The sequence below is a fragment of the Aricia agestis genome, chromosome Z (genome assembly GCF_905147365.1).
Source record: "Aricia agestis chromosome Z, ilAriAges1.1, whole genome shotgun sequence".
Lineage (NCBI taxonomy): Eukaryota > Metazoa > Arthropoda > Insecta > Lepidoptera > Lycaenidae > Aricia > Aricia agestis.
The window spans coordinates 40,777,146-40,792,263 of NC_056428.1; the positions used below are offsets into that span (position 1 = coordinate 40,777,146).

Sequence of the window (15,118 nt, forward strand, 5' to 3'; positions counted from 1 at the left end):
CTCTCTTCACACTCACGGCCGTCTTTCATATGCCAGGTGAAAAAGGACGACGCGGAATCATCGCCAAGTTAGCGGGCAGTTATAGGTATTATTTTTTTATAGGATAGGTATCTATTAAGCTATTAAAAATATGTAACATAATCCTTGCCTTATCTATAATGTAATTATACTAAAAAGTGTCAAGCTTTATTTTAATGTATTACTCGAATACTAGCAGTTTAACGTGTTAATCATAGGTGATTTGGAAGCAACTTCGCTATTTTTTTCTATCGAAAAAATTGCATGCTATCGTGTTTTTGAGTAACATATTCACTAGTGTTAGTCCTGAAGTTTGCTGCATCTTAATTTAACATTTAGTTTTTCATTAATATTGATATTACAGACGATTATGTAAAGCAATTTGATCTAATACGCGCCCTTAAATAAGATTTTTACGTTCAATTCATTTAAATACCTCATTTTTAATGGAGTAATTATAAAAATATGATTGTCACCCCACTGACCGCCGCTGACCCCAAGTATAGACAAGTGATTGGCGCGTGAGGCAGCACTCATGGTCTTTCAGTAGGGTTCCATAGTTATGTTCTTTTTAAGATTTTCCAAAATATATAAGAGATCTGACGCATAAGATTTAACTTTTAGACAAGACTTGCCTTGCCTTGTTTGAAACAAAATTAAACCAGAATTAACGGTTTACACAATAATACTAAAATGCTTACAGTTTTTTTTTTAATATCAATCTAATGTTAATTTGATGAAGATAATTGAATCACATAATATTGCCAGTTTAACTGATATACACATTAATTGGGCTAAGTTCGATCTTCTTTGCTTTTTACATCATACTTAATTTATTAATAGCTGTTTCTAAATTTTAGTATCTACAAATACATGATACACAGTTACGCATTTAGAAGATTGAAGAAGTGTGATTCGTTTTAGTTTTATTGCATGAACAAAATATTATAGTACTGAAGCAGCTAAAAGTAACTTGTAAATGCTTATTACTTATTAGGTAAGACTAGTTATTTTCAAAAAGTTTCAAAGTTTGAAACCGAAAATATATTTTAGGATTTGTAACAAGTTATCGCAAAGTGAGATGTAGATGCCCTGTAAAAATTCAACTTTTACATAATATATGTGTCCGCCCAAACGCGCGGTTTTGCACTACACCGCGAGAACACAACACACATTCAACAAATACTATGTATACTATTGCTTATCTTAGTCGCTAAACCGCGCGTTTGGGCGGACGCATAATTATATCCAGCGTCAAGTTGCAGGCGTATATTGTACTGATAACTGTACGCATGCATGTAAGCTTTCACTGATCAAAATTTAAAATCTACTTGTATTGTAACTCAGTGCTTATTGCGTTCTGTTTGTAACGCACATGTTCTGATTACTAAATACTACGAACAGACCTACCTACTTACATGTATTTTACGTGATTTGAATTTTTCTTAAAACTATAAAATACTAGATGACGCAAAATATTAAGTATGTAATACTTCTGTTAAAAGCTTATCGTGAACTTTTAAAAATTAAATTTTTGTAGCAAAAGTAGCACTTCTAAAAACACATATTATATAGGTAGGGTGCATTGGGGTAACTTCGGAAGAAAAAAAATGGGGATATTCCGAAAATGGCAAATAATAACCAAACAGAAAGTTATTTTGAGCTCTGGCAACATTTACCGAGACGCCATTTTAATCACCTCCCCTACTTCCTTTCCCTCGAGCCGTCAGCCGGCAGTGCATGTGCGCTAAGTTCATTTTTTCACGCCAAGTGCAATTTTATGATTTTTTTGGGATTATCGAAATTACCCCGTATTGTTTTACACAGAAATTAGGTAAGTTATGTAATATTTTGTTTGTTTTAAAGAAGCTTTGACTTTTTTGCTTTCTTAAGAATAGGTAAACATTCGAAATAACCCCAGTGGTGTAAATTAGTTAACACCCCAATAATTTTTTCATAGTCTTTTGCAGGGGTGCGCAACATAATTATAATATTCCGATTTGATGGTCCTAAAATATGGATTGTTCTATTTGTAGGACAAGGTTACTCTTGAATTATATAACTATTAACTTATCATTATACAAAAAATCAGCTCGGAACCCTAACGGTTCCGTTTTAGTCGTTTTAGTTCATTAATCAACAAAACTTGGTTGACTACGCAACCCTAAAACGCAACCCTAACTAGCAGATTTTTTGTATATTGATAGGTTAATAGTTCTATCTCTGTTAGCTACCACTTTCGAGAATTTACTCAGAGGAAATTGTTGTTCGTCTTATCAAAATGAAGCTGCATACGAAAAATTAGCTTGATTGTAATAAAAAAAAATGTTCTAGGGAACCTGTACGATTATATAAAAATGGTTTGAGTGAAGAAGCCACTTTTATTATTTGCAGGTGTCAACTGCTCGGGAGCTGACTGCTGACGTGGTTTTTAAATGCAGAGCTAAGGCCATAGCCTTTCCTCTCCAATTGAAAACTACTTCCTTTTTTTAATTTTGATTTAGCTGTTTACGAGACTGAGTAAAAATTATTTTTATTTTAAACAAGAAATTTGTTCCAATTTTAGTTCGTTATAGTTATAGTTTTGCTGGGTACTAAATAAATACAACAATATCTAATGTTGGCTTTTTTATTGTTCTTACCTATATATTTCTTTGCTCCAAATGTTGAGGACATCTGCGTCCCCGATGGGGTAATATCGAAAATTTTGCAGTATAAAAATTAGTTTGGTGTCTTCTATGGCTTGTATGCACAATGTTTTTGTATGGGGTAAAATAGAATAAAAATAAATATGTGCCTTAAATAATTAAATATATTATTACATTAGGTCGTGTTTTGGCTGTTATTCGAAATTACCCCTTGAGTATTCGAAATTACCCATGAAAAGTAAAAATAGGGTTATATTTTAAAGGGGTAGTTATATCAGAATCCGTAAATACTTTTGAACTAAAAAATATACAATTCACATGGAAATATGTTTATTATAACTAAAATGTTAGAGTTATAGGTAGTTAACAATATTACAAATTCGTCTTCTAAAGTTGAAACAATGACACAATATACTCACTCTTCCAAAAACTTTACGAGATTACCCCAATGCACCTTACCTAAGGCAAGTGTTATGTAATGACTTGACATCGGATTATAAGCACGATCAAAGTGCCGAAATATGCATGTAAATATGCACGAAAAATGGCCGAAATATGAACAAAACATGCACAATCAAAAGTCACTTAATAATATATTATTTTTTGAAGTGTTTTCCGGTGGTGCTGTTACTAAAAGCGCCAATTTTTATAATTTAATCAAATCCAGGATTTTTCATTTCTTAAACAGCACCAATAGTATTTTTCTACCAACATTTTCCGATTACTTATGGAAGATTATTAAATAGTTAACTACTTTATTCAATTTTTTTACTAATGTTGCCAACTACAAAAAAAAAATCTAGAAAGATATTGTACCTATTAGGTGTATTGCATTATTTAAATGGGGATGGAGCCATATATTTGAAGTGTGTGTGATTTATCGTACCTCTGTTTTGTGGCCTCGGTGTGTGGCATGATAGCTAGTTTGGAGACTAAGAAGGGCATAAAACTACCAAAATATGCGCTATCAACGAAAAATTGCCAAAATATGTACTTTATGCATTTGCATAATATGCAAGTATGCCAATGCCTATAATTCGATGTCTAGTAATGAGGTTACTAAGCTCAACTTTTAAAAATCAAATTATTGTAGAAAAAGCTACCTGCTACTTTATGTAAGTAATATAATCACATCTTCCTGAATCCTGGCTATTTAAAAATAAAACTTTATTTTCAAAATAGGCAAATTAAGATTAATAATTGTGTTCAGATAGTTGCGATGAGCTTTGTATATTTAAAGCAATAAAAAATGGTATTTGATGACCGTTACATAGAATGAAACACATTACACATACAACTCTATCGGAACTGGGTTAAAGTTAAACCTGGGTTTATGAAAGATGACAGTGGCGATTTGTATCGATTTAGAAACGATTCGGGGTTATCCTTAACCCCGATCTGCACTAACCTTACGACGCGTTTTCTGCTGTAGCGTTTGGGAAAACACGCGAACTGAATCAGCGCACGCAGAAAACGCGCACGTCTTAATGCTCTCTTACGACAGCGCAGTCAGAGATTATCAAAATACTCCAAAATCAACTTTAAAATTATTGAAATTAAGTGCATTTATGCTTGCGCATCCTACAGCAGTTTCTCTTTCTATCTTCGCTGACCCTTTTAAGCCTATATCGCTATTGCGGATTCAGCACATGTCGATTGTTCAATCTTTGGTCGACGCAACGAGTTTCTCCCAATTAGTTGATCAATAAATTGATCAATAAGTTGATCGACCACATAATCTATTGGGGTTTTTAAGCCACGTGTTGAAATTTGGAGCACATTTTTGCCGCAAGCCCACACCGCTCTAGTTAGAAGTTCACAGTCACAGAAATATTACATAACACATCTCATTCACATATTCTTCAGTAGAATAGTAAACTAAACTAACTAACTACATTAAATCTATGCACACCGAAAAAATCGAATACGAATAAAAATGTTAAATAGTATATTTAGGTACCATAATATAATATTATAATCATCGAAATGATTAAAATGTAATTTAAAAATGCGTTTATACAATATTTATAAATATAATATACTTAGTAATTTTATACTAAGAAAAGCTTGACTGAAAAAGCTTTCGAAAAGACTAATAAAAAAATTGCTTCACTACACTATCATCATAACGGTATTACTTTATAATTTTAATTATTATATGTCATTGAAATGCTTGAAATTTTGTAAATTATGAAATAAATGAATAAAAATAAAAAAATTTGTAAATTATGAAATTTACAAAATTATCTGGTAGTTTTCGGAGTTAGAGCACCAGCCGACACCCTCATTCGACTGACATTAGAAAGGCGGCGAGACCGAGTTCCTTTCCAACCTTTTGTTATCCATAAAAATGTGCACATGACTATAAAAAAAAACTAAATACTATGAAAAAATCGCTAAGCAGGTCGCAGTGCGTCGCATAGCTGCAATACTCACAGGGGTAGGATCCTCATGTTGTGTGGGGTGTTGTCGGGTGTTGTCGCGGGGTCGGGTGGCGTGTGCGCAGGTCCGGAGCGGTCGGAGGCCACGGTTGGAATGCGCCAGCGACGGCCGGGTAACTTTTAGCTGCGCAGGGTAGGGCCGGCCCGGTATCGATGGCCCCGCACGTTTAATAGCAAAGGTCATTAACGAATCATAAAAGTAATTGACTCGTAATTAATTTAATAAAGTTTTTGTTGACGTTACATAATAGGTGATTAGTTGTTTTATTGAGTAGCTTGTGCTTTATAGTACTTTCTAGTTTTAAGAATGTCGCTTATATTTCGTGCGATAATAACACACGTCGAGAAGGAAAGGTATAATATGTACGACGTGCCATAGAGGAAATCGTTTCATAGGCTAATGGCGGACCTACGATAATCGGCCGGTGGCGGTTGTATCATCTTCGTAGCATTACCTACTCGTAATCTGTCCGTCCTTCGGCTAGAGGACGTGACCAAATCGAGTACCTAGGTCTGCCATGACTGTAGTACATATTTATTAGGCCCCTTACACACTGCGACTTTTATCAGCGATGCAGTCGCGATGCTGTCACGATGCAGCATCGATGCAGTCGCAAATGGTCCACCTTTACACACTTGCGCTACTTAAGCATCGATACAGCGATACAGTAGCGATGCTGTCTCGATGCAGAAGCTGGCCATTGAACTGTAGCGATGCAGTATCGATGCAATCGCGATGCAGCATCGATGCATTCGCGATGCAGCATCGATGCAATCGCGATGCAGCATCGATGGTGTATCGCGTTAGCATCGAGACTGCATCGATGCTAACGTGTTTAACACCAGTTTAAAAAAATATTCGTTTTAAAATATTTCTACATTGGCAGCCCAGGTCTAGCCCCCGCTGCGATACAGGCAAAAAGTAGGGAGCTGACCACCCCGTGAGTGAAGTGATGACGGCAAGTCATGCCCCCATCCCACTACCCCGCGTCAGCAATTCTGCATCGATGCTAACGCGCGTCTGCATCGATGCTGTCGCGCGTGTAATCAATAGTTAACGCGCGATAGCATCGATGCAAAAATTGCTGGTGTCACGACGCTGTCGCGCGTTTTAAAAACGCGCGACTGTATCGCTGTTAGAAGTCGCAGTGTGTAAGGGGCCCAGAGGTGCAATAGGTACAATATTATGAAAAGTAATAAAATTCATCAGCTTTTTCCTTAAGTAGTTTGCTTTTTAGTGCACGTTCTAAAACAGCTGATTTTTTACATCAAAAGTATGGCATTGATATTTGATACTATTTAGCTTTTTTCGTGTAGAAATTCAACTCTTATGTCTCGATAACGGTAAGCTCAATATTGTGTTACTAAATTTGAAAAATATTTACTTACCTAACTTTAACATTACCAACGTAAAAATGCAAAAAATGGGATTTTAAGAGGAAAAAAATTCACTTACCTTTAACTTAAGACTTACATCGATAAAATAATCTTATTTTATTCACATCCCTAGAAACCTGTAGCCCAATTGAAGGTGTACTTGATATTTGCATTGTTTAAGCAAATTTTGTATCCGTTTCAATACATTTTGATCTCAATGTAAACAAATATCAATATGCTACCAATGTCACATACATTAGTAGCATTTGATCTGCCTGTATCAATTAGGTACTTTAGACGTTCCGCACGGGGCTTCGCCCGCGTAAATTAGATATTTCACAGGCGAATTAGTCCAGAAAAAATTGCCTATGATCCTTCACGTGATTTACTTCTTATCTGTGCCAAATAACAGAAAAAATGCTCCAGTAGTTCGTGAGATAAGCCCTTTCAAATAATTTCCCCCGTTTTTTCCACATTTTCCTCTATTTCTTCATATTTATCTTTATTTTAAAGGATTTGACGGAAATGTAATTCGATATTGTAAAAATCATTATTAAATTAAAGTTAATAAGACGTATCTAATAATCAATTAAAGCGAACGTGAGTGTCAGCTCAAGCCGAAACGTGTTTCTATAATACAAAATTGACATTAGAAGCAACGTCACTCTAATGCCTTAATCACTAAGAATAATAAAAATTAAAAACTAATACTTTTCATTTTATGCATCGCCAGTCGCCACGTCGCGCCTCACGGTGTAAACTGACCCTAATTCCCAACATTGTTAAGATAAGATTCGCAACATTTGCGACATAAACTGTCCATGACACACAGCCGGACAAAATAGCCGACTAGTTGAATTATTCAATAACAATCCCTAATTGATTTCAAAAATTGCTTGAGAGCTCACAAAATGCATTCCAAATTTCAATGTCGAAGAACATATTTTGGTACAATTATAATTATAGAGAATAATTGGATGCTGTTAAACGTTTGTGTGTCATCCCACATCGGACTAGTTTTGAGTAATCGGCGTTTTAAGTTTTTTGGAATAATCTTTATTTTCTGCTAATTTTAAGCAAAAAAATGTTATTGTGCGGTATCATTTTTTTGTTGAAATGCGTAGATTATGATTTAAAAAAAAAATTACATTCGGTTTTAAGCGAAAAAGTATAAAAATGTTTAATGCTATATTGCTAATAGGGCTTATTACATATAACATTAATGTCCTATTATATAAAATTATCTTGTCACGGCCCACACCGCTGAACCGATTTTTCCGAAATTTTGTATGGAGATACTTTGAGTCTCTGAAAAGGACATAGGATCCTTTTTATTCCGAAAAAAATGTACGGTTCCCAGGCATTCAATAAAAAATATGATTTCTGCTTATACTGCTACATAGATTTCAATGTTATTTGGTACGTAGGTACGTTATGTGTCGGAAAGGACATAGGATACTTTACATCGGGAAAAAGGTACGGTACCCGTATGATAAACAAAAATGATTTGCGCCTAAACCGCTGAACTGATTTTGATGAAAATTGGTGTGCACATACTTTGACTCTCGTGAAAGGACATATAAGATAATTATTGTCTTGAAAAATATACGGTTTCCGCGTTATAGTTTCCTATTTTCCGCCTAAGCCGCTGAACAGATTTTGATGAAACTTGGTATAGAGATACTTTAAGTCCCGGAAAAAGCCAAAGGATCCTTTTTATCTCGGAAAAATTTATGGTTCCCAGGCGTTAAATAAAATAATTTCTGCTTATACCGCTACAATGGATTTTGATGATATTTGGTATGCAGATATACGTTGTCTCGGGAAAAGACAAAGAGTTCCCGCTTCTTCTTCCCTTCCCGCACCTCCCGCAGAGTGCTCTTGTGTATTGCGCACACACTTGGGCACTATAAAATTACTCCTACATAACTGGCCTGTTTTCATTGAAACCAGAGTGCTCTTGTGTATTGCGCACACACTTGGGCACTATAAAATTACTCCTGCGTAACATGGCCTGGTTTCATTGAACCCAGAGTGCTCTTGTGTATTGCGCACACACTTGGGCACTATGATATTACTCCTGCGTAAGCCTGGTTTTATTGAAACCGGCCTCCGCCACCGAAACCAGTGTGGGAGTTTTTAGGGTTCCGTAGCAAATTATAGATTCGTCATGTCTGTCTGTCTGTCTGTGTGTCCGTCCGTATGTCACAGCCACTTTTCTCCGAAACTCTAAGAGCTATACTATTGAAACTTAATAAAGTAGAAGTAGTCTGTGAACCGCATAAATATTTTGATACAAAAATGGAAAAATTATCAAAAATTTTAACCATTCCCCTAGGTACAACTGAAAACAAAAAAAATTTTTTCGTCTAACCCATTCGTGTGGGGTATCTATGGATAGGTCTTCAAAAATCATATTGAGGTTTTTAATATATTTTTTTTGTAACCTCAATAGTTTGCGAGAGAGACTCTTCCAAAGTGGTAAAATGTGTGTCCCCCCCCCCCCCTCTAACTTCTAAAGTAGGGGCATGATAATTCTAAAAAAAATATATGCTGTACCTACATTACTGTAAAAACTACCAACGAAAATTGGTTTGAACGAGATCTAGCAAGTAGTTTGTTTATAAGTACGTCATAAATGGTAAACCTTAATTTAACTTTCATTAAATCAACTGAAATATAAAAATAAATCAAAAACCTTTTTATTTCATAGAAATTAACCTTATTGCTGCTGCGGAACAGTTCATGGGCGAGTCCAACTCGCATTTGGCCGGTTTTTATTTATTATAATTACCAGCATTGGACATTGGGCATAATAATTATTGAAATACTCGTTAGTCTAATTAAATTATTAATCTAATTGCAAACTAAAATTAGAATACATTTTATACATATAATTAATTAATCAACTTACGGGTAATTTCAGATGCACAACAATTACTTCATCAATCTGATTAATTTGTAATCTGATTAAAATTACTAATTACTTTTTGCCCAACTCTGCACGTGATAAACTAATTATTTCTACATTAATTAAATTTGATCAAAATCGGTTCAGCAGCTTAAACGCAAATTAATAAAGTTTATTGCGTGAAAACCGAACATTTTCCATGATAAAAAATATTATCCTATGTCCTTCTCCAAAACCTCACGTACTTATGTACTCAATATCGATATCATAAGCCAAATTCATTTTTCTTGACTGCGCGGGAACCGTTCATTTTCCGGGACAAAAAATATCTAATGTCAATTTAATTGATTCAAAGTATCTGCATACAAAATTTTATCAAAATCGGTTTAGCGGTTTAAGCGCAAATCATTTTAGAAACATAGTACATAAATGCTGTATACAAAACCTCACTTACAGGAATAAGCATTAACCATTTTTGTACTCTAGAATATGCTACAGTTGGTTTTCAAAAAAATGGATTTTACTGTCGTAAACCTTATGTTATAAAGAACAAAACCGCATTATTAACTCAAAACCCGATTTTATGTGGAATGAAACACCAATGCTTAACAGCAGCCAATTATGATGAGAGCATAACAATTATTAAAGACGTTAGTAGAGGAACCAGATAACTAACATTTTATAATATTGTAAAGACAATGATTATTATTGCTCTTTTTTCCCTAATAATTTAAACAAACCTTCTAACTTACCAACTTCGTCATCTGACATCATTCAAAATCGAAATATTTATATCTGGCTATAATTACATTTCAATTTTTGTCCAATTATGGAAAAAAAAACTTTAACTGTTACTTACCTGCTTTTTCCACTCATGTCTTCATAATAATTATTAATTAAAATTGCAAAGATTTTAATTGATAAGTATATTATATTATGGTATAAATTCATATATTTCATTATCTTCTATTTATGGCGGGGACATAATATTATGGGGTGTACAATGAGGACAATAGGACAGGAGAGTAACTAGGACAAATCAAACTATGAAATACAAAAATAAAAATTATTTATTTTTAACTTTACAAAATTTATAGAATCCTAAATATAATATATCATAATTTATGGGTAATTAAAGGAACTCTCAAAAATAAAATAACTTATCGAATACATACAAATATTTAGAAATAAAAAAATCGTCTTGTCGTATCCAACTTTCAAAGTTGGATCTAAGTCAAGTCGATTTTTTATCTCATAACAAAAAAATACATAAGCTGAAATTTTACAAAATATTGTGCTTATTTTCACAGTTATATCTTTATTTTATTTAAAAATTTGCCAGTCTGACCTCGTCAACATCTCAATTATACAGGTGCAATTAAACCTACCGGTCAAATTTTTTTAGGGATTAGGTATCATTAGGAGTGTCCACGTAACAAAAAAGGTGTTAATTTTTTTACAATAACATATTTTATCCCAGTTACGTGTATTTTATTTTTAACAAGGATCAATTTATCGACATTTGGCCGGAAGGTTTAATTGAACTCTGTATACAGGTGTAACAAAACTAAGTGATAATACCTTAGGGTATGGCTAGGATAGGCTATGGGTAAAAAATTTTTGTGATTTGTGTGGGCAAGCGCCCCACAGTGGATCGAAAATCGAGTTTCATAGACATAGGAACTTGAGTTTCCAGATGTCAATTTTTTGGGCTGAAATATGTTCTCCTAGTTGTTATTACATAATAAAACGTTAAAAGACTCAGCTACGTATTATAATTTTTTAAAGAAATGTTTGTATGGAGCCGACAGGAAAAAATGAGCATATCTCTGGAATCGCATGGTTGGCCGTTATATCCTCACACACTATTATAGTACTAAATTTATTATTACTCATATTTTGACATATTTTGTATTACGGCACCGCTTGCGATTTTTTTTCTAAAATTCGTCAAAGTTCCAAAAATCATACACGTAACTGAGTCTTTTAACGTTTTATTATGTAATAACAACTAGGAGAACATATTTCAGCCCAAAAAAATGACATCTGGAAACTCAAGTTCCTATGTCTATGAAACTCGATTTTAGATCCACTGTGCGCGCCCAGCGTCACGAATTTTCTCATACAAATAAAAAAAATTTGCTCTTTCAGCGCATCACTTTCACAGTGGACACTACATAAGGGGGACACTTACACACCGTAATCGTAAAGTATTACCACTCAGTTCTGTTACACTTGTATATAGAAATATAATATTATAATTTATTATTTAATAATAGTAATAATAATTAAATAATAGTATTAATTAAATAATAGAACTATAACGGCATCGAAAGCCGGACCCAAGTTTCAAAATCCGGGTTTTCAGGTTTTTGTTAAATGTAAACCGGGTACCCTGGTTTTTCGAACTTTTTCAGGTTTTTGTACTATTCAAAAATTAAGGGTGGGTTGCAACGCAGGCGTTATTATAGTTACAGTTATGGTCAAAGTTAAGGGTATAGTTAAGGTTAAAGATAACTATAATAGACCTGGATCCCAGAAGGATAAGACATAACTTACTCTCTAATGGATGAAACAATAGGTTATTAGTAGCGCCTCGTGTACTTAGAATACCTGCGAATTTGTGTAGCTCTAAGTGTGACACCTGGTCAGGTACTAGGAACCAAAGTGGACTAAGAATGAGTGTTACTATACTTATTTTCAAATGGATAATATTTATATATAATTTGTAGATTATTGTTCTGAACTAGTATCATGTAGTGTAAGACACTTTTCAATGACTAAAACTATTGCCAGACGTTTTAAAAATAACTTTGTCGCTATTTTTTTTCAAAGGCATTTTTTTTTATATAGGTATTCTAAGTACTTATGTACTACTGAGAACCTAAGATTTCATCCATATTGTGATAGTTGTCTTATCGCTCTGGGATCTGGGTCTAACAGCCTACCTGTTAGACCCAGATCCCAGAGCGACACTTGACTAGGTATATGATCAAAAAATACTCAATTGTATCCATACTTTAATAATATTCACTACACGTTAGAAAGGGGAGGTACAGTCTGGATATGGACAGACAGACAGACGGACAGGCTGAAATATCTTTGTTACCGGGTCTCGTTTTTACCCTTTGGTTAAGGAAACAGGGGAAAATTGTCCATCTTTGTTATTATACTATGCAGTATGCTGACACGGACAAAGTTGCGGGCAACAGCTAGTAGAAAATAAATTCTTGCAATATCGTATTGTTTTCTAAGGTGTTATATTAATTTATAAAATAAAAATAATGCCTTTGAAAAAAAAATAGCAGCAAAGTTATTTTTAAAACGTCTGGCAATAGTTTTGATCATTGAAAAGTGTCTTACACTACATGATACTAGTTCAGAACAATAATCTACAAATTATATATAAATATTAGCCATTTGAAAATAAGTAAAGTGAGACTCATTTTTAGTCCACTTTGGTTCCTGGTACCTGACCAGGTGTCACACTTAGAGCTACACAAATTCGCAGGTATTCTAAGTACACGAGGCACTACTAATAACCTATGGTTGCATCCATCAGAGAGTAAGTTATGTCTTATCCTTCTGGGATCCAGGTCTATAACTATGACAACAGAATTTGACAGATGTCTGTTGCCAAAGTTAATGGGGTTGAAAGTATAAAAAAAATATTATCCATACGAAGTGACAGGAAAAACCAAATTCTGACTAATATTAAAGAAAGAAGGTTGCAACAACTTACTTTAACTATAACAAATTGTCAAATCAACTGAAAAATTTGAACAATGGTTAAAGTGACGCCATATATTTTAACGATAACCGTTTTCCGCTCAATTTTGGTCGGTTATCGTTAATGGTAACTTTGACATAAGGCTTACAGTGTTGTCATAACAAATATTTTTAAAAAGCAAACGGTGCAAGTGCCATTTGTCAAGTTCTGTGGTTATTGTTACTTATAGTTATTTTTTAAATTAACCTTAACTGTAACCATAACAACACTTGTGGTGCAACCCACCCTGAGGATGCGTTGTTATAGTTACAGTTATGGTCAAAGTTAAGGTTATAGTCAAGGCTAACTTTAGCTTTAACAATGACCACAGAATTTGACAGATGTCTGTTCTAAAGTTGAACATTCAACATGTATAAAAATTATATTATCTATACAAATTGATAGGAAAAAAAAATAGTTATGGAAACGCTGTGAATGTGACCCTTATGTCAAATTTAACTTTAACCGAGCGAAATTGCGCGGTTATCGTCCAATATGGCGTCCATTCTTCTTCTTTCAATTATTGAATTTAAGCAGAGATTTGACAGTTCATTGGACATTTTGTTATAGCTAAAGTAGGTGTTTGCAACCCACCTTAAGTATTAGAACAAGCTTCACCTCCAAATTACATGTATTATTAAAATGTTTAATAAATATGCCAAAGAGCGATGGAGGTTAATCTCCTCGATAAAATGAGAAACACCATACTGCGCTCAAAAACTGGAATCAAGCGCGTGGGAGTAAAGGCGGCAAAGCTAAAGTGGGATTAGGCGGATCACGTGACCAGCATGCATTCCGACCGCTGGGCAAATATCTCAACAGATTGGGCACCCGAAGATGGACGCCGACGCCGAGGCCGGACTAGGTGGCGTGATGAGCTGGATGCCTTTTGCCTAGAGGCTTTACCCAGTAGTAGGACAACATAGACTATACAAAGGAATTTTTTAAGACTATCAACGGAAAACTGATATCTTTTAATATACTTAAAACGTTTCTAAAATTTAATTTTTTATTTTTCGTTTTATAATACTAGAAATTTCATTCAAAATATACTTTTTTTTTTTTATTTTTATTGCTGATTTTCGAATTATATCTAATTGACATTTACTCGTTTAAACCTATATCTGAATTTTTGTATCATAGTTTTTACCCAAAATTCATATTTTTCTTCAGTTCAGAGTTCACTGTGAAAGAAGCAGCGCTGAAAGAGCAAAATTGTGACGCTGGGGGCAAGCGCCCCCCGCGTCATTAATTTTTCCATACAAAGGTAAAAAAAAAGATTTCTTTCACAGCGAACTCTATATACACACCCTACAATATTATAACTTAGTTTTGTTACACCCTGTATATGGCCCATTATATAGTATACAGTGTGTAACAAAAATAAGTGATAATACTTTAGGGTGTGTACGTGATCCTTGTGGAGAGTTCACTGTGAAAGTAGCAGCTCTGAAACACGAAAATTTTTTTTCACTTTTGTATGGGCAAGGGCCTGAGTGTCACGAGTTTTTACATACAAAAGTGAAAAAAATGTTTGGTCTTTCAACGCTGCCACTTTCACAGTGAACTCTCTACAAGGAACCCTAAAGTATTATCACTTATTTTTGTTACACCCTGAATAAAACTACGTCCTACGTCCCGCAATAAAAATTGCGCGACGTAGCTTTTGCGGCGATGCCGGCCAGCCGGGGCGGCGGGAGCGTGCAAGACAGCTGTGAACGTTGTATAAAAAGACATTCTGTAATAGGTGAAAATGTTAAAAGTAAAGAAGTAAAAATGTAGGGTATGAATTTAGATATTTCAAAGATAGCAGGAAATGTTCATAGTATAGGCCATACTCCATAGGTAAGGGGAATTGTTTTACTCCAAATATAACGTCTGTGGTCCACGGGCAGTACTCTTATATAGCCTATGTCACTCAGCGAGTGACATAGGCTATATAAGTATATACTTT

At 34.3% G+C, this 15,118-nt stretch overlaps 1 protein-coding gene across 1 annotated transcript in view; it reads right to left on the reverse strand.

Moving 5' to 3' along the window:
- The window catches only part of LOC121739076, a 30,984-nt gene extending 25,768 nt beyond the window's left edge, over positions 1-5,216 (reverse strand). Inside the window, exon 1 of the mRNA XM_042131395.1 lies at positions 5,103-5,216. Within this exon, the coding sequence (XP_041987329.1) occupies positions 5,103-5,119 (17 nt within the window). The 5' untranslated portion in view covers positions 5,120-5,216. The remainder of the gene's footprint in view (positions 1-5,102) is intronic.
- Positions 5,217-15,118: the final 9,902 nt, after the last annotated feature.